This window comes from Conger conger, chromosome 7, assembly GCF_963514075.1.
Source record: "Conger conger chromosome 7, fConCon1.1, whole genome shotgun sequence".
NCBI classification, from domain to species: Eukaryota; Metazoa; Chordata; class Actinopteri; order Anguilliformes; family Congridae; genus Conger; species Conger conger.
The window spans coordinates 28,808,834-28,830,413 of NC_083766.1; the positions used below are offsets into that span (position 1 = coordinate 28,808,834).

The 21,580-nt window shown below is 35.3% G+C and overlaps 1 protein-coding gene across 1 annotated transcript in view; it reads right to left on the reverse strand.

Moving 5' to 3' along the window:
• Positions 1-1,348: 1,348 nt before the first annotated feature.
• zbtb20 (zinc finger and BTB domain containing 20) overlaps positions 1,349-21,580 on the reverse strand; it is a 74,269-nt gene continuing 54,037 nt past the window's right edge. Inside the window, exon 5 of the mRNA XM_061247223.1 lies at positions 1,349-20,098. Within this exon, the coding sequence (XP_061103207.1) occupies positions 19,503-20,098 (596 nt within the window). The 3' untranslated portion in view covers positions 1,349-19,502. The remainder of the gene's footprint in view (positions 20,099-21,580) is intronic.

A 21,580-nucleotide genomic window follows, 5' to 3' on the forward strand; every position in this document is an offset into this window, starting at 1 on the left:
GTTCTGTTTCCATTGATCATCCTGGATGTTTCTGCATCTTCACTGGAGTTCACCTGTGGTCAAATCAGTTGATTGGACATGATTTAGACAGGCACACACTTGATCCCACAGTTCACAGTGCACATTAGAGTATAGACCAAGCATTTTCTGTAATTAAAATAAGGGCAAAGTGGACATACTAGTACTGGGTACAGACTGACTTATCACTTATAGGGTTACTAGCAAGCATTTTAGAGGGTTTTAATGTTTTAATGTGCACAAAGCCAAAAAGGACACTGGGAGGATTTGACTAAAAAATGTTTTGAAAAATGGGTTGTTAAAGGCTTCTATAGCAGGGAAACTTCAAGGTAAATCTCACACTAGTACTAAAGGAAGTAGTAGGAAGTATTTTTGACATAAAACATTGTTCATGAACAAATTCACTTACCATGGCTTACAGTAAAAGAAGAGCACTGTGCGGTGATCAAGACCAGGTTTGAGAGTTCTAGATACACACTATACAATAGTCAAATGACTGCTTATTTTAGCTGAATGGCCTTTTATTGTGACCTCATATTCTTATGAACTGGTGGCGCCCACCTTTTCAATAAACATTTTGTTTCAATTGGAAATCAGATGTGTTTCCACTTACCTACATTACATGGTGATCACACTACTTCTCCTTTGCAGGATATCCAAGGTGCTTTGAGTAGAACAGTTGACCTGAGGAGTATTAAATGCCTGCATCTACAGCACTGCTGTGTGAGCGCAATCCTACCATTGGATCAGCTGTCCTATGTGCGTATGAAATCACCATACACATCTTAATTGAGTTAAAAAGGAAGGTAAACCAATCAGTAAACCAAATGTGTCTCGTTTATACACAAAGGATATTTCAAAGTAATCAAATTCAAATAAAAACAAGTTTTTTGTGCAAATTAAAAAACTCAATGAATATTCTTTGTCTAATCATAAAATGTGTCTTTTATAATGACCTTTACCTCTAACAATAGAGTTGAGAGGTCTCATGTCCTTGCCCCATTCTGCACAGATTGTCTGTTTGTCTGTCTGTTAGTAAGACATGTCTAAAAGAGAAGGTTTGAAGGAAAGCTTTGTCAAATTAAAGTTTTGAAGATATATTATAACACCATAACACACACATTGGATTGTAGAAACCATGACTAGTGGGCGTTATTGCAGCAATGAATTGAAAGTATTCACAATTACTCTGAACCCCCGCACATCAAAGTTTTAACATATTATAGGCAACTTTTTCCCAATTGAGCAGCACAGGTAGAGTGATTATACAGTAGATGTAGAATTTGTAAATGCAGTGCAAAATAAACACACGCACTGTCATTCAATAAAGTACAGGAAAGTACTAGAGTTTTTATTCCTTCATATTCAAACTTCACAAACAGCGTGAACTTGTACAATACCTCAGAAAGTGAAAATTACAAAAAAAAAGTGCTGGTAACATTTACAAAAAATCCTCCTTAGCAACAATCAGTTTATTCTTCCACACAGGGTTTTTTTTTAGTCTTTTGTATTAAGGCTTAATACTTCTGTATAAAGTATATGCAAGATAAGTCTTCACAGTATTTTTTTTTTTGAAAAAGTCACAATAATATGTAACATAATGAAGCATTACAGCTACTGTCTTTATAATAACAAATACACATCACTGGTAAATATACGTGAAATACAGGGCAAACTGTAAATGGCAAGTAAGAATACTGTCAACTAAAATAGTCTCTATCAGGTTATTACGGGAAACATCATACCATTGTTATAACTAAGATTGGAGGGAATACAAATACTAAAAAAAAAAAAAAAACTTTGGAGATCGCCTCAAAAACTTTGGCACATCCCTTTAATTACTTAAAAAAAATAAAGATTTTTTTATACATAATATGCACGGCAGTATAGGAAACCAGGCATAATGTTACACAGTAAAGTGAAAGCATGCTGTGTGGTAAGGTGCTAAATTAGATATCACACAGCCAATCTCTTTCAGATCAGCATGAATAAGGTGCATTTTATACACAAAGCATGTGTGTCTATGTCATTTTCCTCTTATTTCCTCAAAGAAAATATCTAAAACTTAACAAAAATAACCAAAACAGACTGGCCAATAGTCTCGAGGCGACCTCATAAATCATCAATAGAAAATGATTCTTAATAAGAAATAAATACAAATTTTTCATATTTTGTTGTTTTCTGTGCATTAGAACTGTTCAATCAGGTTATGAATAACCAATGGTTGGCTTAAAATATTACCTTTTCATTTTTATGTTTTTTTTGTGGAACATGTCTGCATATGAGTACAAAGACAAAGGGAATGGTATCAAACCGTAAAGCAACACAGAACAAAGCAGAGATATTTTCAGGAGATTTTCTAAGATGCACTGATAAACAGATGAGTGCTCTAGCCCTGGGACTTACCAATTTCACACTCATGCATACTGTTAAAGTGACGTAACGTGCTTGCTTAAATACTCTACACCACAAAAGCATTTGGTTTTAGTGCAAACACAATTGGCTGGCTTCAGCTTTTCAACAATAACAAGCTCACCGAGAAAATTACAAGGCACATACTTATGCTTCCTCTAACACGACAGATTTAAACAAACTGCAACACAGTCTTTCAACAACACCACAAAGCTGAGATAAAGTGATAGATACTATTGCTACTCAATTTTTATGATTAATTATAGTGAAGATAGCAATATCTATATGATTTCCTCTCACTCCCTCGGGCTATGTCTATACAGATAACTTTATATCCAATATACTGTATTTGTGTAGAGTGGAATTCTTTGGATGGCTGGACTGATGTCCAAACCAGAAAGGTGAAGAGGACCTTGCCCACAATGCCAATGTAATTATCTTCTTTTTTTTTTTTTTGGTTTTTACTCTCCATCCATATGTTGACTGAGTGCACAAAGGGTGTTTGGGTGCAGTTCTATCTGTCAAAACATCCCCCAGAGGAAACATTCAAAGATGCATGTGCCCAAGACTCAGACACTATTGATGGTTTACTTTAAATCACAATAGATTTATGGAATGTGCCTATTATCAAACATTTTCATATGCATCCCAGAGGTAATATGCTTGAAATCTGTACCTTTGCTATTCAATACCTATGCAAAAATCATTTTCAAATATCACCTTTTACACAGCATTACCTTAGTGCACAGACAGCTTTCTTCATTGTTTTTCTTGGTCATATTTGTTTAATTAGGTATATTGCTATTTATCCAAGAAAAAGCAAACTGGCTTAGTGCAAATCTCTTTTCAGGTTGGAGAAGTGGGAGTGAGCTCTGCAATTAACTATAAAAGGTCACTTCAGGGTCAACCATGTTCTGCTGAAAAATAATGCTAAATTAAAAAACTAAGTGGTTACTAATTGTTCCATTGGATTGGAGTGGTTTCCCTTTGGGTACTTTAATAATAATTTTGCGTATTTAATAATCATAATTTGTAATCGGAAAACTGTCTATTCAACCGGACAATTTGGAAATAGCTTTGTATTGTTTTTTTATGTTGGATTTACCCCTCAAAATGCACACTTTGGTTTCAAATGACCTACAACCAGATAGCCCACTATTTGCCAGTATACACATAACAGCCAAAAATATTCATCAAATCTCAGTTGAAAATTGACTCACGTGAAAATTTCTGCTCAGATCTAATGTTTTCCTCAATTAATTGTCTTTAAAAACGAGAAGTGAGTCTATAAGTGAGCTTTTTCTAAACACCATCCCTTTGAATGAGGGTGAACCTGTCAACCCTCAGGTAATGGGTGTAAAAAGGCTGAATTCCGTGCTGCTTGTTCATATCCTGCAATATTGGAAACACACTCACAGTCCAGTGTCTTTGACAAGTCAGAGTATAAAACGCCCTTGTATATTAAAAAATCTCCTTGTTACGCATCTTACAACAGCAGTCATTACATTACAAATATGTTTTGTTTCATAACAACAATAAAAAGACAAACCAACTTAGAGCACATGTGAAGAATATCAGCTGATTAAACATTACTGCAGCATATCCTTAAGGGCAAAAATCTCAACAGTTCAAATGCAAACTGTCATATATTTTGTTATTCAATATATTTAAACCCAAGATTAAATTATAAAAAAGTATTCCAATTATCAGATAAAAAGGAACACATCTTTAAAACGGTACATTTTCAAATATATAACTAAAAGGGAATCTTTTCATAAAAATATTTAAGGTGCAAAATATCAATTACTTAAAATTCAGAAAACAGAATCTTTGACTATTGCATTGTGTTAAGGGGAAAAAGATATGTGGCTAGTAAAAAGGGAATTGATTTGTCAATTATTAAGCGATACAAAAAGAAATATCTGGCTGCCAACCTGGTGCTCACATATCTCATGAGTCTCATGAGTCTCATTCATTGGAAGCAATAGCAGTTTGAGAGGGAATTTCGGCAGTCAAATGTTTACCGACAAATGGCATGAGGAAAAATTTAGTGCAAAAGAAAAATGCAACAACAATCTAAATGAAAATATACTTTATCATAACGCCAACGATAATTTTATTATACATCTAATTATGAAGTGGTTACATTCTGTCTACAATATATGGAAAATCCCTAATCATTATTTTTAATTTAACGTATAGGAAAAGGAAAACAAATTCTACAGTAAACATGTACTACCATATATAGAAACAGGGAATTTGGTCCTTATAGTAGCAAGTTGACACAACAACTACACCAAAAAGTATGTACATATTCTAATGGTGAACTTTCTTTAGTCTGCAACACTCAAGCAATGGAAGATTTCAGAGAAAACATAACCATGTTAATAACAGGCAGTCAGGCACCATATTTTGTATAGACTGATTGGTAAATATTGTATTGTGGATGCAGTTTCATAACAATTTGGCATAATCCAAGTTTGAATTCTACTCCTTGGATTGGTCCAATTCAGCGAGTTCTCAGGTTTATGTTACATGTTTATTCACGCCAACAATAGTTACACACACTGTCACATCACCAACACCTACATGACTTAATGAAACCAAATTAAGTTCAATTTGTCTCCCCAGGGAACATTTATAACATTTGTAATATCAGTTTTGAAGCAACATTCAGGAAAATGTAAATGTACACTGAAATACAGTGTTTATTATTGAAGTACCTTTACTCTATCATGGTCTTTTGGTGCGCTATTACAGTATGCATCAGCAAAGCATATTTTAATAAAATGTGCAGGTTATATAATGTGTAAATCAGGAGTATAAATGCTGAATAGATGACCGAGTTGAAAAATCTAAATGTGACCTTTAAAAATAATAGGAAATATTGATGCTACATTTACAAACATATTATAAAATGCCTATGGTCTTGTATTACTGTTGCTCAATTAATTTGTATTTCTGTGTAAAATAAAACAATAGATTCTGGTCTACAACAAATATTATAAGCCCAGCCCTGTGCTCATGAAACTTTCACAGGATGTAGAAGTGTTCTTGTCCATCTAAAATGCAAACATTCATGACACAATTTCAGGTACCTCTCCAATGAATTTTTACAATTTAAATAACCAAATATAAAACACAGCCTTTCTGTCTCATAATTTAAAACACATGATTTCTGTCACACATCTTTCAGCTTATGAGTTTATGATTAATAAACGCTCACATAATAGTTAAATATTCCAACCCTAAATGATCTCCTCCATTGTTTTGTCTGGTAGTAGAAACTTAAAATCTAACTACAAGTAAGAGATACATCACTGCACTGGGGATAAATATCTACAGGCAATAGACTTCCAGATTCACTGGTATGAGTGAATTTTAGCTTTTTAGCTTTCTTTCTGAAACAATGATTTTCAAAGCTCCAGAATGCAGACATGTATACAGTGTAGCTATAATATATATATATATATTTTATTTATTTTTCTCTTTATGAAACAAGAAATTACATATATTACAAGAATATACCATATTACAAGAATGCTTGCATCTTTTGAGAGTTTTTTTGTTGTACTATGGCCTTTCTTAAGGAGAGGCAGAGAGAACTATTTTTTTTCCTCAGCTAAATTTTGAAAAAGCCTTTTATTGCCAAAGCCACTCATCTTACAATCAAGGAATTTAATAATGTTCAAATAGCACCAGTGAGGCATTATATATTCTACAACTCTGGTGTATTGTTTTATATCCAATGTGGAGCAGTATATTTATATATTTTAGAAAACATCTTTAAAATATACAAATGAATAAGATCATTAAAGGAATGCTTCCCATTACCTGTGCTGGTGTCATGTAATATTATATGTACTAAAAATGTGAAAGTGGAGATTGGTATGAATAAAGGTCTTACAACTGGTTCCACAGAAAATGACAACCGTAAATCATAAAACCAAATTGTGATGTCTTCATTTACTAAGCTTCCAATCAGGAGTTAACTTGCAAAACCAGAGTGGAGACATGACCTCCAGCTAATATGCTTAGAAATGACATACATAAATTATCTTTAACTATGTCTGTAAATTATGAAGCTAAATTCATTCCACAGTTCATGATAGCTAGCCTTGTATACAGTCCCCCCCAAAAGTATTGGAACAGCAAGGTTAATTACTTTGTTTTTGCTATATACTGAAGACAATTGAGTTTGAGGTCAAAAGACAAAACAACTAAGAACATATCACCTTTAGTATCAGTCCACCCAATCTTTAGGTGAGAAGTAATGGAACATGTGATTGACAGGTGTTTCCTGTTGCCCAGATGTGTACTGTTAGATTGATTGGTTAAACAATAAATAGTTCTGAATGTCTACTCTTGGTTTTAGCCTTGGGTTTTGCCTATGAACACTGCATTTCTGTTAGAAAAGATAAACTAACATGAAGACTAGAGATCTGTCTTTGGGAGAAAAGCAAGCCATTTTGAAGCTTAGTAAAGAGGGGAAAATGACCAGAGCCATTGCACAAGCATTGGGCATAGACAACTTTGAATGTCCTGAAAAAGAAAACCACCAAAACTAATTGGGAGGAACTTCATCATGCAGCAAGACAATGACCAAAAACACACTACCAACACAAGAAAGGACATTGGGGAGAAAAAGTGGTAGGTTTTAGACTGGTCAAGTCAATCACCAGAAATCACCAGACCTTAACCCAATTGAGCATGCATTTCACCTCCTGAAGAGGATCGAATAACTACAAACTACAGCTGCAATAATAGCCTGGAAAACCATCAAACAGTCAATGGGTTGCAGGCTTGATGCAGTTATTGCAAGCAAGGGATATGTTACCAAATATGAAGTGTTATTTACTTAATATATACTCTCTGTTCCAATACTTTTGTTCACCTAAAAATGTTGTGGTCTGATACCAACGGTGCTATGATCTAAGTAGTCTCAACCCCAAATGTGTATTTGAAAATATTAAAAAAACAAAGGAATCGGCCTTGCTGTTCCAATACTTTTGGAGGGAACTGTAGCTATGTATGAGTCTTAATTTTTCTGCAGCTTAAAGAATAGAAGCTTAAAATGTTGACTGGGGCAAACCAGGGTTGAACCTCTTTTAGTGCTAATCTTACAAATCTTACTATTTTGTCAGCCAACATAGCAGCAGATACAGATAAAAATCTGAAACGGTCAAGCTTGTTAAAAAGAACTAAAAAAGTAGTGTATGGCACAATAGTATTGTGGCCTGCTAGCTAGCGTGAATGGGATGGGGGTTGGGAGATTTGCACTTATGAACCGGGGGAGTGTGATCATGCACCAGGTGGGTTTTTACCCCCAATATCTCTGACCATGAGCTAAACCATAAGAGAAGATGAACTTGACATGGGATTAGATATATGAAACACTTAAAACTAAATAAATTTAAATACTGAGCCTGGTGGATTTAAGATAAGATGTCTGCCTCGTCTATTTTATAATAGGAACCACAAAGTGAATGCTGTGCACACTGCAGCAGTGTGGCATTTCAAAAAACCAAAGCTAAATTTGAATAAACCATGTAAAGAGAGCTGGTTAATGTATACAGTTTCACTGTGCAATAATTGTGTTGTCAGTGATCCCAAGTTGTGTCACCAATCTTAGAAAGGCTAAGCACACCAACCAAAATCTTTGGATTCCCAAAATACAAAATATGCATAATTAAAGAATTGAAATGAACTGTACTGTCATGTGGGTGGTCCTAGCATCACTGCTACCAAGAGAAAATATTAATTGAACAAATTTGCTGGCTATTAGCTTGGTGTGCTTAGATGTGCAATGTGATTTACTGTAATGTTAAAACAAAATGTAAACACATTGCCTCAAACCATACCATAATTCTGAACATTTTCCAACAATTTGCCAAATAACAAATTCCATTCTTTTAAATTACAAACTTGGGCAGCATTTCCGTGCATGTACATATTATTAGAACTCAATGATAATTGTGCTGTTCCTTCTCTGAAAAGGAATGTACCATTTCTTGAAGATGTAACCTGCATTAATATAATCTGCAAAGATTCAGCAGCATCTGCAAATGCTCATCAAATAACAGATTAAAGTGTTCTATTTTTCTTTACTTGTTGTCCTCAAACCAAATAACAATAGATACTTAATAAATACTTCATTGCTAGGCTTTATTTCCCATGGCTTTCGCTTAACTGTTTCACACTGTAGCTTTTTTTCCAGAATTGATATGAATAAAAATAAGTAATTCAATTTAATTAAAGGGGCAGTTCATCCAAAACTAAAATATAAGCTATAATTCCACTTACCCTGAGTGCTATCTATCCATCAAGATAGTTTCGCTGAGATTTGATGAGGTATCTAGATATTCGCTGCAGGTCACCCTGACACAATAGACCTCAATGGGCCTGATGTTTGTGGTGCTCACGGCACCAAAAATGTTCATTCAAAAAACCCTACAGCAACATTTTAAACAGTTTAAAACAATGTTGAGACTGTGCTGCCGAATACTGGCATGCATCATTTGAGCATGGATATACGCAGTTGACCTACTTCAGTAGAAAGTAGCTTTTGATGAAACCGTGCACAACAAGGTCTGTGAATGTTTGTGAGTAACTGTCATTATAATTGGAAAGAGATGTTCCTGCTGCCCTGTTGGCCCTGTTGACATCCATTGTATCAGGTTGAGCTGCAGCGGATACCTTAAACCTGTCAAATCTCTTCAAAACTATTTGGATGGATAAAAAGCACTCTCGGTAAGTGGAAATATAGTTTCAATTCATTTTTGGATGAACTGCGCCTTTAAATATATTTAATTACAAAAAATACACTTTTAAAGAGGGGGATCTCTAGTTAACCATAAGATATAGCACCAAGTAAATTATTTACCTGTAAATGTAATTGACTGCAGTTCAGTTTTAATGATTATCACATAACAAATGGAATGAATACAAGAGAATTATGAAGCCAAGACTTGGATAAACCTTTTTGGGTGTGAAATTATGAAAAAGCAACAGATAATTCACAGGTCAGGGTCTATCAATGGTATTATGCACAAATATCACTGCATATGCAATATTTCAAAGATTAATCCTACAAAATAAGAAGGCAGTGTGGCTGTTATAATATTAATAGTAACTATTTTCTCAATTCCTTTGGATTTAATTTATTTAACCAAAATTCAAATGTAACCTATTTAATGCAGACACCTATAGTCATTTTACTTCATCAAACAATCTGAAAATGGAATAACGGCATGAAATATGACTGATTGGATATTGATTTGATTACTTGCACATGTACAATAGGCACATTTTTTCACAATGTTTAGCTCTCTCCTTTTTAGAAGTTGAAACTGTGTGAAACACAAATGTAGGTATGATGGCCTAGTGTTGTATGTGAGTGTGTGTGTGTGTGTGTGTGTACGTGTCACACACCACAGGAGAAATAATAAAATAAAAAACCATTTAAGTATTCTGCTAAATAATCTGTCAAAACCAACAGGCCATGCCATTCTATACTGAATTCTAAACTATCAGAAAGTTGCTTCAAAACATTTTTAATCAATAAAAATATTTATAAGCCCTGTAAAATCCAATTCTATCTCTTTCTATGGATGTTTTCATACCGTACCTGTTTCCAATAGAGTGCATTTATTCACATTTTCACAATTAACAAAACTTTTTTGACTTTCACACATAAACTGAATTTAGTGAGATCAAGGGCTTAGCGTTTTTGCCATCAACAGACTTTTAGATTGTTAGGCATAATGTGTTTCAAGGGCACTTTCACACCTATTCAGTTTGACTCATTCAGAAATGCAGTTTAGTTGGTTTGGAGCTATTTGTGAAACCTCTGATATTGACTGGGATGTGAATTAAAATGATAACAATGAGTTATATAAAGATGGATAGACTACTTGGAGCTGAATTGATGCATTTAATTTCTGTTCATTGAAATCGTGTCTTGTTCAAATCTTGTTCAAATGGTAATTATTCACTTTGGCAGTCTATATAGAAAATGAAAAAAATGACAAAACAGTTTCAGCAGCTTTTGGTCTCATCAGGTCACTTTTGCTTTTGAAATTGCTAAATATCTTCATATACATGTCATGAAATGATATCCTAGTTTGAGAGATAGGGTTCTGAAATTTGATTTAAGTGAATAATTGGGCACACTGGATTGGGCATTAGATGCAGGCACTATTTTCTAATAAAACATCTGTAGATACTGTAGTAGAATTAAGCTTGTGCATTTTCATAAGTATAGACTAACAATTTGACAGTATTACATGACATACAAAATAATGTCACCATGTAAATACATTAGGGGTAGAAACATTTTTAAAGGCAATATGCTTATTTCTTCATTCCTAGCATCTCTAGCACGATATATCTGACATATGGAACAATGACATTGGGGACAAGAATCCAGAAATTATTGCTATGAATACTGAAACTCAGTTTGTCCATCCCCACACACAAAAAGCTCCACACACACACACACACCACATACATACTGTACACTATAATTCCACACACACACTGCACAATGTGTTACCAGTTACTATTACAGTTTAGTTCTTAAATAGCATACTGTACAAGTACCACTGCCACTTTAACAATACTATGCACACAGGAAAATGCTTTTGGGGGCTATGTTATGAATCAATGTTCACAGACAGGACTCATCTTTAAGTATGGTTTATCATATTGTGAAGCAAATGCAACTGCCCATGACATTTTACCATGGTAACCATGGGTCCATGTTAAATATTTGGGCATGGTTGAAGGTGTACTGTCACTAAATGTCTATTGAAAAGGAAATATTGAAACTATAAGGAATATAAGGAAACCTAATGAGAGTACAACAGTTGTAGATAATTATGCAGGAACTGCAGTGAATTCACGACCAAGAACATGCATCAGAGTATAATACAACTGCTGTTTCTGGTATCTAGTATCATATAACTTGTGAAAAATCAAATATTTATTGACTTATACATTTACTTATGTATTTATTTACCGAAATAATAAATACATATAAAATGTACTACAGGCTAAGTGACAGAGTGCTGCCCTTTCTACATACATGGTGTGTGTATCGTGTGTGTGCGTTTATAATATAGTACAAATTGAGAAAATTATTACTACAATTTATGTAATCATTTTTCCTTAGTGTTTCATGTTTTTTGTTTTCTTTCTTTTGTTTTGTTAATGTGATCATTTTGTATGTAATGAGTACTGTATGTTAATGTGTAACAATATGACCCTTTTCCAGCAGAACATTCAAAAACATCTCCGCTGTGAAGCACAGTTGTCCTATTGTTTTATTTCTCCAAATTTCAACATTTTGCATAATTACTGGTCTATTATTTGGTCATTTATATGGTGTGTGGCTTCCAAAGGTGAAACTGAAAATATGAATATAGATCAGCATATCAAACAGCAGAGGGGCTAAACCATTTTTGAGACCAGAAATGTCCTGCTTCTCCCTCTTGATAGTAATAATTCATTGCTAGCTGCCTTTAACACTATAGGCAATGGGATTTTTTTAAAGGCTAGAAATAGTTGGCTAGCTGGGTAGCTAGCTGGTTAGTCCAGTAACAGGTAACATATAATGTTTACATTATCCAATAGCTGTGTAACATCCCAGGCACAGCAGTGGAATAGGGTTAACACCGAGAGTAGTTGAATATAAATGCTTGACTGAACTGGCCCGCTATCATCTCTGAATTCTGCCCTTACAGTGTGCGACTACAAAACCGTTCTTATCCCCCATATGGAGCCTAAGGGAAATTTTGCATGTGAATCACAATTTCCCATGTGAATTAAAATATTTGTTAAAATATGTGAAAAGAAAATGGGTCACATTGAATGAGTGACTTTAAAAAAATGTGAACTATGATTTTCCCATGTGAAAGAAAAACATGTGACTTGAAATACAATAGGTTACCCTTTTTCTTATAAGTGGGATTATTTTTATGGTTCACATGTGCACTCTTCACATGTTGGGTGTTCACATGTAGTTTTTAAGCATGTGGTTGTTAAACATTTTTTTCATAAGGATCCTGTGACAACTAAAAATCTTGCAGACTTTAGCGATTTTCTGCTGCGGTGCTGGAGTTTTAAATGAAATAAAAATAGCTAAATCCTTTATCTAGTTGGATTGGCCATGAAAATTATACATTAACAGTAAAACTAAATTGCTATGAATATGGCCTTTTATACTGTACAAATCGTCAAAACTATTTGTACAGTATAAAGTACAGTACAGTAAACACTTCAAGGCACACTACTTGAATCCGTGTGTAAAGGAATATGTTGAATTACTCTCAAATTCAAATTACTGTCTCATTTTTGTTAGTGATGGATAAAAAGCTCTAGTACCATTGCCTGTAAAAATGGTTTGCAAAATACCTGTATACATAAAGGACATTTACTGGATTAATTGAGAATGTACACTGCATGTATTACTAAAGCAAGCATAATGTTGAGTAGCAATAATGAAAAATATGATACTGCTCCATGTGTAGTTGTAAAAATGAAAATGATCACTAGACTGTTTGAAAAGCATAATATATACCAGCATGATTTAAAGAAAATGCAATGAAAATGTTAAAAGAAAACACAGAAAATTATAAAGAAAATTAGCAGAAAAATATGGCCCCAAACATGACAAAGCATCAAGCACCTACTGGGTTAATTGAAATGATGGGTGAAATTTTAATCAATAAGAATTGCCTCGGGGCAAAAGTAGTTGCCAATTTTTCCAAACTGTATGCTGTGTTTGTCTATGTGTGTGTATTCTCTGCAAGAAAATCTGAAGATCCGTTCTTGCTGGTGCTGTGTCCATTTGTCTCCAGGGAGATGCCATTGTTTTCTAGTGCACTATTCTGTTTATACATACTCAATTTCTTTTACTAAAACTGAAGCATTTGAAGGGCACTGACTTCATTCGTTTGACCACATTTTTAACATTGCACACTGCATGTTTTATATTTAATTTCCAGTTTTTGCCAAAAATTCAAGTCTATTCAGTAACTTGACAATAATTACTTTTAAAGCAGAATGTACTACTATAGCACAACAGTGACCTTCGTAATGGCTGTTCTTCCTTTCCCACTAATAACATGGTGAAAATGACAGAGAATGATAACAATGCAATGTGAGTGAAAATGGTGAAAATAAAGACAATTAAATAATAATAATAATGTTTTCGATATACTGCACTAATTAAGCATAATGTAATGTACCTATATTTTCTGTAATATCATCTGTTAATATAAACATGCATGAGAAGGTAATGTTTTGGTGAAAGTATTGAGTTTCACAAGCTGAATACTATGACAATTCACTGTAAATACGTAGAAAGAAATACACAGTCTAATAATTAACTAAACTTACTATAAAAATTGCTAAAAGAAATATTCCCAAATACTAGCACAATGGTATCTCTTCTAAAATACATTATGGAAACTGCAAGATAGTAGAAAAGTATAGTAATGCATACAAGGAAACAGATCTGAGTATGAACAGAATTATGTACAGTACAATATTTTGGCATTCATGTGAATTGTCTCAATGCTAAAATGAAAGTGATTCAGCTATTGCCAGAGAAAGCAATACTGAACTGGTGAAACTATACATGCCTTACAGTTGCTAAGGCAGTTGTGTTTGCACATACAAGTTAAATTCAAAACCAGTTTTGGTTTAACCGATGATACTAATGGTAAATAACTAATTTGACAAATTTAATAAATAATTTTAGTTTGCATGGCTGCTGACATGCCTGCAAAATGCGATGGGGTAAAAATAAAAATAAATCATTTAAATGAAAAGTCTGGAGGGGAAAATGTTCAGCTGTGACTTGAGGAATTGGATTGGGGGGGGGGGGGGGGGGGGTGCTTAGTAATAACATTTTATTTATAAGCCCCTGGCAAGTTCATGGCTATATCAGTGATTCAACTAAGCAACAAAGATAAATAAAAATCATGTATAATGCCATTCTGCAAGGCTCCATACACATAGGTTTGTTGACAATTTTATGTGTACAACACTACAAATATTTTTACAAAGACACCAGTTATAAATGCACTACAATTGATACTAACACTAGAAATCACTGTCACAGATACAGATTAAGCCTAGTCCAGGAATAAGGATAATCTGTCTGTAAAATTGACCCACAATGTGTTTAGTAAGTAATTATTGATTAACGATTGATTCAAGATTATTGTGAAAAAGGAGGGATTATGTGCTGTTTATACACAGTGGGATGTTCAGTGTAAACTCTAATTATACACTTATAGAATACACTTAAGCACATTTGGACAAGTGTTGAATACAGCTGGTGTAAGGAAGATTTTGAATGAAAATTATGACTTTCTTAATTTTATTTTTTATCATCCAAAACGTCTGACCCTTAACCAGGATGAACGCTTTTTATATTCAGGCACTGGCGGATGTTCTTTTTCAGAGCAAACTAAACATTTATGCTTCTGCCCTAAATAACAACAATATCATTTCTCATTGTTTGCATTATTTTGCCAACAGTTGGTCAATCTCTTAATTGTTAAGACTTTCTTCTTCCAGCTCACCAAGTTGTTATTGTTATTTGGTCTGATTATTATGGGATATGTTTTTATTTCATTCCTTGTAACGCTCTATTGGACATTTCATCTACACATAAATGGGAGTTGCACACATTTAAATTCTGAACAGTGCAGGGTAAATAAACCAGCATTGCACAACACATTTCTGTTTAGTCTCATTTATAGGCTTTTTGGCTCAGCACTGAGCTACAGACACCTTAATGACATTTAAAAACAAAGATCTCATCTCGCACAAAACATACTTTAAAGACCAGGGGCTGGATCCATACTGTATGACAAACCATATTTCCAAATAACATGTCTCAAACCATAATTTATCACCAGTAAAAATGAACTGCTTTTCCATATGCCTGTTGCTAAGGTGTAGCTATAATTTGCCAGGCCTGGCTCAAGGAACACACTCCACATCAATTCATTCCGTATTACAGTTTGAATAAGACACAGGGCCTTTATGCAAGCACTAGCGAAAGACGAACATAATAAGCTGTGGAATATATGAGAGAAGTTTTGTGTTACACATTTCAATGTGAACTAATTATAGTGTGTATATGAACATAAGAACATAATACATGATGATGAGAATAAGCCAATCAGCCCATCTCCACTCAACATTTACTTATCTAGACAGTATCCAGCACTGCATCAACACCCCAAGGGTCTCTGCCTCTACAACATGACCTGCCAAGATGTTCTTTCACACAAACTGTAGAAACAGGATATCAGTCTAATACAGCCCTCTTTTCCTCACACTACTAGCAATTGTAGAATGGCTTTACACTAACATATTTTTAGGTATCTTAAATCAAAATACCCCCCCAAACAAGAAAAAAAAACATAAAAATGGATATTGCAATTGAACTTACAGTAACATAAGTTTACTGTCGAGTATTTATTAATCAATTAAATGGCATAAGTCGTAAGCCTGCTGGGGTCGCTGATTTGAATGAATCTGATGAAACGACTGGTTTTGCTGGAATGTCGGAGGTGATCAGCATGGAGAATGATTTGACTCTACCAGTATACTTTTACCAACGGTTAGTTTGGCATTAGTAATGTATTGCAAAACCCTCACAGCACTCAACCCTCAAAATACAGTAGAGATACAGAGCTGGAGATTCAAATACAAAATATTTGGATATTTGGATATAGAAACTAGCCCCCAGCAGTCTTATTGAAGATTGTTTTTGTGAACAATTGTTTTTGTGCCTGCTCAATTACTAGAGAGTTTAGTCAAGCTGGAAAACCCATACATCATGGGGAGGTGGGGGTGTTGGGAGTAGGGATTGGGGTTTACAGTTTTGTGTCACCTCTAACCTGGCTAGAGTCAATGTCCTCTAACCTGGCTAGACCACAGAGCTTCAAATATTTTTGTTTTGGACAAAGTTGTGGACATTTCCCCCTTTTCCATTTGAAACGATGAAACAAATAAACAAAGTTAACCTTTAAAGTCGCCATATGAATTTAGAATTCAGTTGTAACTAAAAATGAAATGATACAAACTGCATTTTCCAAATTTGTGCAGTTTTCGTAATATTTGAAAAGAAACACTCACTTATAGGTTTTTAGATGAATTGGAATAACGTGGTTGTTAAAAATGATCTCTAAAGAAGAATGCGATGAAGACTGTGTAGTATACTGTAGAAGCGGCTGTTCTCATTCAGTACCTGCATTGTGTATTGCAAAGGAAGCCCAATAGTTCAGGTGTCACAACAAGACTTGGGACAAGTACAAATGGATCTTGTGAAACAAGGATGTTTTCACATATCTAAGTATGCAAAAAATAAAGAAAAGACATGTACCAGAAGAAAAGCCTAACATAAAGCTTTAAATCAGCAGCTATACCCATGTACACTACAAGGATTTTTTTTGCTCTTCTTTTAATTTGTTTGGTATGAATGCTTCTATATGAAAAACAACATTTGTCCTACTTTGTGCACTGAAATAACTGCTGTTTGAAGGACAAAACTCCTAAAAAGAATAACAGTGGAAAGAACCTCACACAATGGTTCAGATTTAAATAAATCAAATGCTTGCACAAACACTGCACAAGTCAATACAAATATAGCAAGGTATAATAAAAGCTAAGAAACATTGAATTACATTATAAAAAACAAAACTAGTCTAACACAAAGTGAACTCTAAACCTTAATAGATAAAAAAACATTCTCTAAAACTATAATAACTCTGGTAACAGTAGTGCACTTATTGGTTTAAGCAGTGCAACATATATGCAAGAAAACAATGCAGTCCTCTTCTCAAGCTTTAAGGAAAATTTCCTTTAAAAAGATAACCATAGAATAAATTGTCTTAAGTATTATGTGCAAAGTAGCACTGTTTTAGTGTTCAACCTTGGCCTTCATTCAGTCTAATAGCAATATGCAATATAGTTTTTCCTAATCTTTGAATAATCAAATGAAGTTTTAGCTACCTTTACATTGCTAATGCAACATATTGTTGATTTCAGTGACTTCTGTATTCATGTTGCGTACAATACAAGGAAATACAAGTTGATTCTTCATTTGCACACACCACAATATACACAGACATACACAAACACACACACAAACACACATGCACGCATATATAGTGACTGTGGTTCACATATGTTTGCAAATTAAGAAAGTTGTACTTTCCTGTATTGTCCATTAACACATGTACATAGAAGTATACATACATATGTATGTACACACACAATGGTGAGACTGAACCTAGGCCTTAGTCTACCACTAATATATTACAGATGTAATGGGAGAGTCAGGTTTCATTAACCCCTAATGGGCAAAGCTAAAATGAGCTGCCAATCACTGATTTCTCTGAACAAATCACAAGGTTTTGCTCTCTGCAGCACACGATGATTGGTCCAAACCAGTGAGTCAATGACAGCAAATTGGTCGCATGAAACCTCACTGTGCCATCACTATTTTCGACTATATCCAATGAGGGAACGCCACACTGAATGCGGTCTGTTGGGTTTTGCTATTTGCTACAACCGATATCCTCTACTCAAAAAAAAAAAGCTAAATCTTCAGATTGCAGTTGTTTATCAGAACAGTTGTTTCATAGTCCCAATAATGTGCAACAAGCCAATAATATGAGAGACACAGAAATATTATATTTTGCCTATTCTGAAATGTATCATGCACACCGGATATCTATTTTAAGTTGTGGAATCAGGAATGTACAATATCCATCTTTAAGTTGTGGTATATTGACAATTGTGGTAAAAGTGACCTGGTAAACTTATTTTGTGGTTTAGTTTGCCTCATGAATCTCATAATGCCTGTAACTCCCATTAGAAAAAAGTTCTATTTAATCCACAAGATGGGGCTAATATATCAAAGTAGTGCATTCTGCAGCTGAAACGGCTGAGTCACGGTGCTGCTGACAGGAAATACATTGGGACAAGGCCATAAGGTTGTGACAAATGTAAATGAACACTGTAATTACGTTCAAATTAAATCCACAACTGTGATACCATTATTGGTAAGCCTTTTCTATAATTATATTTAAAAAAAAGATTATTTAAAAAGGTGGTTGGAAACAGCAGCTGATAACAGTCTGAAGCAATGTAAAAAGGAGCAGCAATCAAATTATAGGGCAGGCTAAGCAGCATATACAATTCTGATGCTGCCAAAATTGGAAATTTTTGAATGTAAAAACCAAAAGGATTAGTTGGTTAAAAAGGAATCCTCTACACTGTTTAAGCTCACATTTTCTACGTAAGTGGAAGAGGTCAAATTGCCTTAACAGTCTCCTAAGATAATAGTGGCAGTGTATGCAAATAAAAAAACTCTGTACTATCTTACTTTGTTGCTCAAATACTGTTGGAAAAACAAATCCCTATTTCATAAGCTTTACCCACTTGTAGGGAGTATTTAACGCTATTTTAAAATTTGACAAATAACAACAGCTGCATTGTAATCACCATAATAAACAATTACCTAATGTTTCAAATGAATAATTATCATTTTCTTATCCAATATAAAAAGGCAAACTTGTGACCATCATTACTCTTTTAGAATGAAGCAAAAGCTCAACCCAGGTACTTTATCCTTTTTTTGAAAGAGGCCATTACAACCACAGTAATCTTGGACTCTTATGTTGTCCAAAACGGTACATATGGGAAAATCTACATTTTATAAATGTATATATGTTGTGTGCGTATGCTTGTGTGTGTGTTTTTTTTTCTTTTCTAGAGACAGTAGGCCTTTTGGTAGTGTTCAACATATAAATCAGTATTTGAGGAAAGCATACATTTAGAGGCCTGTAGTGAAGATCCAGCCAGTGGACCGTTTTCTAACTACATAGCCTTAAGGCCACCATCATATTTTTCTTTAAGAATACCAAAAGAGAATACCATCCTGTATGGGAATCTTAATGTGCCAGTGTCTATACTCATTACTCTTCATGCCCCCCCAAAAGAAAAAAAAATCTAGTGCCATTTTCCTTTCCTTTTTGTTGTACTTATCCATCCGAGACATGCATGCGCATGTGGTCGTTGAAGTGCTGAATTTGGTCGAACTTGGCTGGGCAGACAGAACACACGTAGGTGGTCCCCTCCTGGCAGCCTGCTTCAGCAGCAGCGCCCACTCCGATACCAACTGCGGCTCCGCCCCCTGCTCCAGCCACGCCCCCTGCTCCAGCCACGCCCCCTGCTCCAGCTCCGCCCCCTACTCCGGCTCCACCACTCGCAGGCATCGCCAGGGCTACTGTTCCTACTCCCGGTTCAGGAACAGCCATGGGCACTGGGATGGGCACTGGGCCTCCGGACCCCCCACCACTGACAACTGTAACCCCAGTGCCAGCTGTACTGTGCAGGGTCATGTGTCTCTCCAGCAGGGTTTTGTGGGAAAACTTCTTCTTGCAGACGTAGCACTCGTAAGACTTCTCCCCGCGGTGCAGGCGCATGTGGACGTTTAGGGAGCTCTTCTGGGTGAAGCGCTTGTTGCAGATGCTGCACTGATATGCGCGTACCCCTGTGTGCGTCACCATGTGCTTTATAAGGTAATCCTTCAGGGAAAAAGAACGCCAGCAGATGCTGCACTGGTGTGGTTTCTCACCTAAACACGCACAGAAGTCAAACATATTAGCAGAACAGAGACACATTAACAATGGAAACACATTTCCTCAATGACAGGGCAACAAAACCCTAGTCCTGTTGGCCTGCAAACAGACAGGGTTTCTGACTCATTTTAAGCCACGAGTGCTTCCATTGGCCCATCGCCCAATCTACATGAATGTGGTAACATCAACTGACACTCCACTCAATATTGAATGGAACTCCCAATGCTAGTCATCACTTCAAAGACTTATAAAAGTGAACTTGCAAGGCACTGACCCACGAGGACTGGCCTTTCCCTAATGCAGCGTATTAAAGTTCCTAAAAATGTCTGCTTACGTTTTGCTCGTAAGACCGTATGTAAACAAATCGGCAAGTATTATGTTCACGGTGCCCGCCTGCCACTGTCCTCTTTTTTGAAATCCAATACACGGTCACCCTAAACCGCACACACACACACACACCCACACACACACATACACAATACTCACAAGTCTCTCCACATTGTATCAGGGTCGCATCACCATGTCAAGGCTTATTTGGAATTTCACACATAAATCAGATGAACTATGATGAACTGGTGTGCTAAACATAAACAGTGCAATAATGGCAACTAAAATAGAGTGGAATACTGCAAGTCTGTGGTTTAGTAGCAAGCAATGTTATGTTTCCAATGGTTTCCAATTTTAAATCAAGGTTATTTTTCCATTGTTAGCATTGGCAGCCTTGGTTATCTACTGTAATAAGGAGGAGGTTGGGAGCAGGTACATGTAGCATTCATGTCATTTTCTAAAATATACTTTAGTTGTTTCAGTTAGTTTATGATGTTGTCAGTTGTGACGTTTGTAGTTGAAAAGCTTACGTGAAATCTCTTGATGAACATAATACATACTGTATCAGGTTTTCAACAGCTAAAAGCAAATTTCGCAATTTAACGGCAATAATGGTTAATATGCAGCAACATTACATTACAATCATTTACCAGTTCCTTATCCAGAGCAACTTAAGTGGAGATCATCAGTGTTACTCTCAGAAATACAAAACAATGATATCACCATAGAAGGCCATTCAAAATTAAGTGTAACATTTACCTAACCAAACCAAAAGTGAGTTTTCTAAGAATATACTAATATATCACTAGACCGATAACCTATCTTTACACAGCCACGCCTATAACAGTATCCCAAAAGGAATTCCAAAGAGAATGAAAGAGGATAGCTAAAGAGGGCCAATAGAGCCACAGCACAGTTTGAAAAGGCAGGTATTCAGGCTGCATCAGAAGATGGGTAGTTTCTACTGTTCTTACAGCAGGGGGGAAATCAGTCCACCATCATGGGGCCAGAATAGACAGGAGACGACCAGGAAGTGCAGGCACACGAGGAAGCAACCAGGTAACCACAGGTAACATAATACAGAAATCTGGCAGGTGTTTAGGGGTTTATGATCTATCAAATATATACTGGGGCAGATATACCAGCACCAT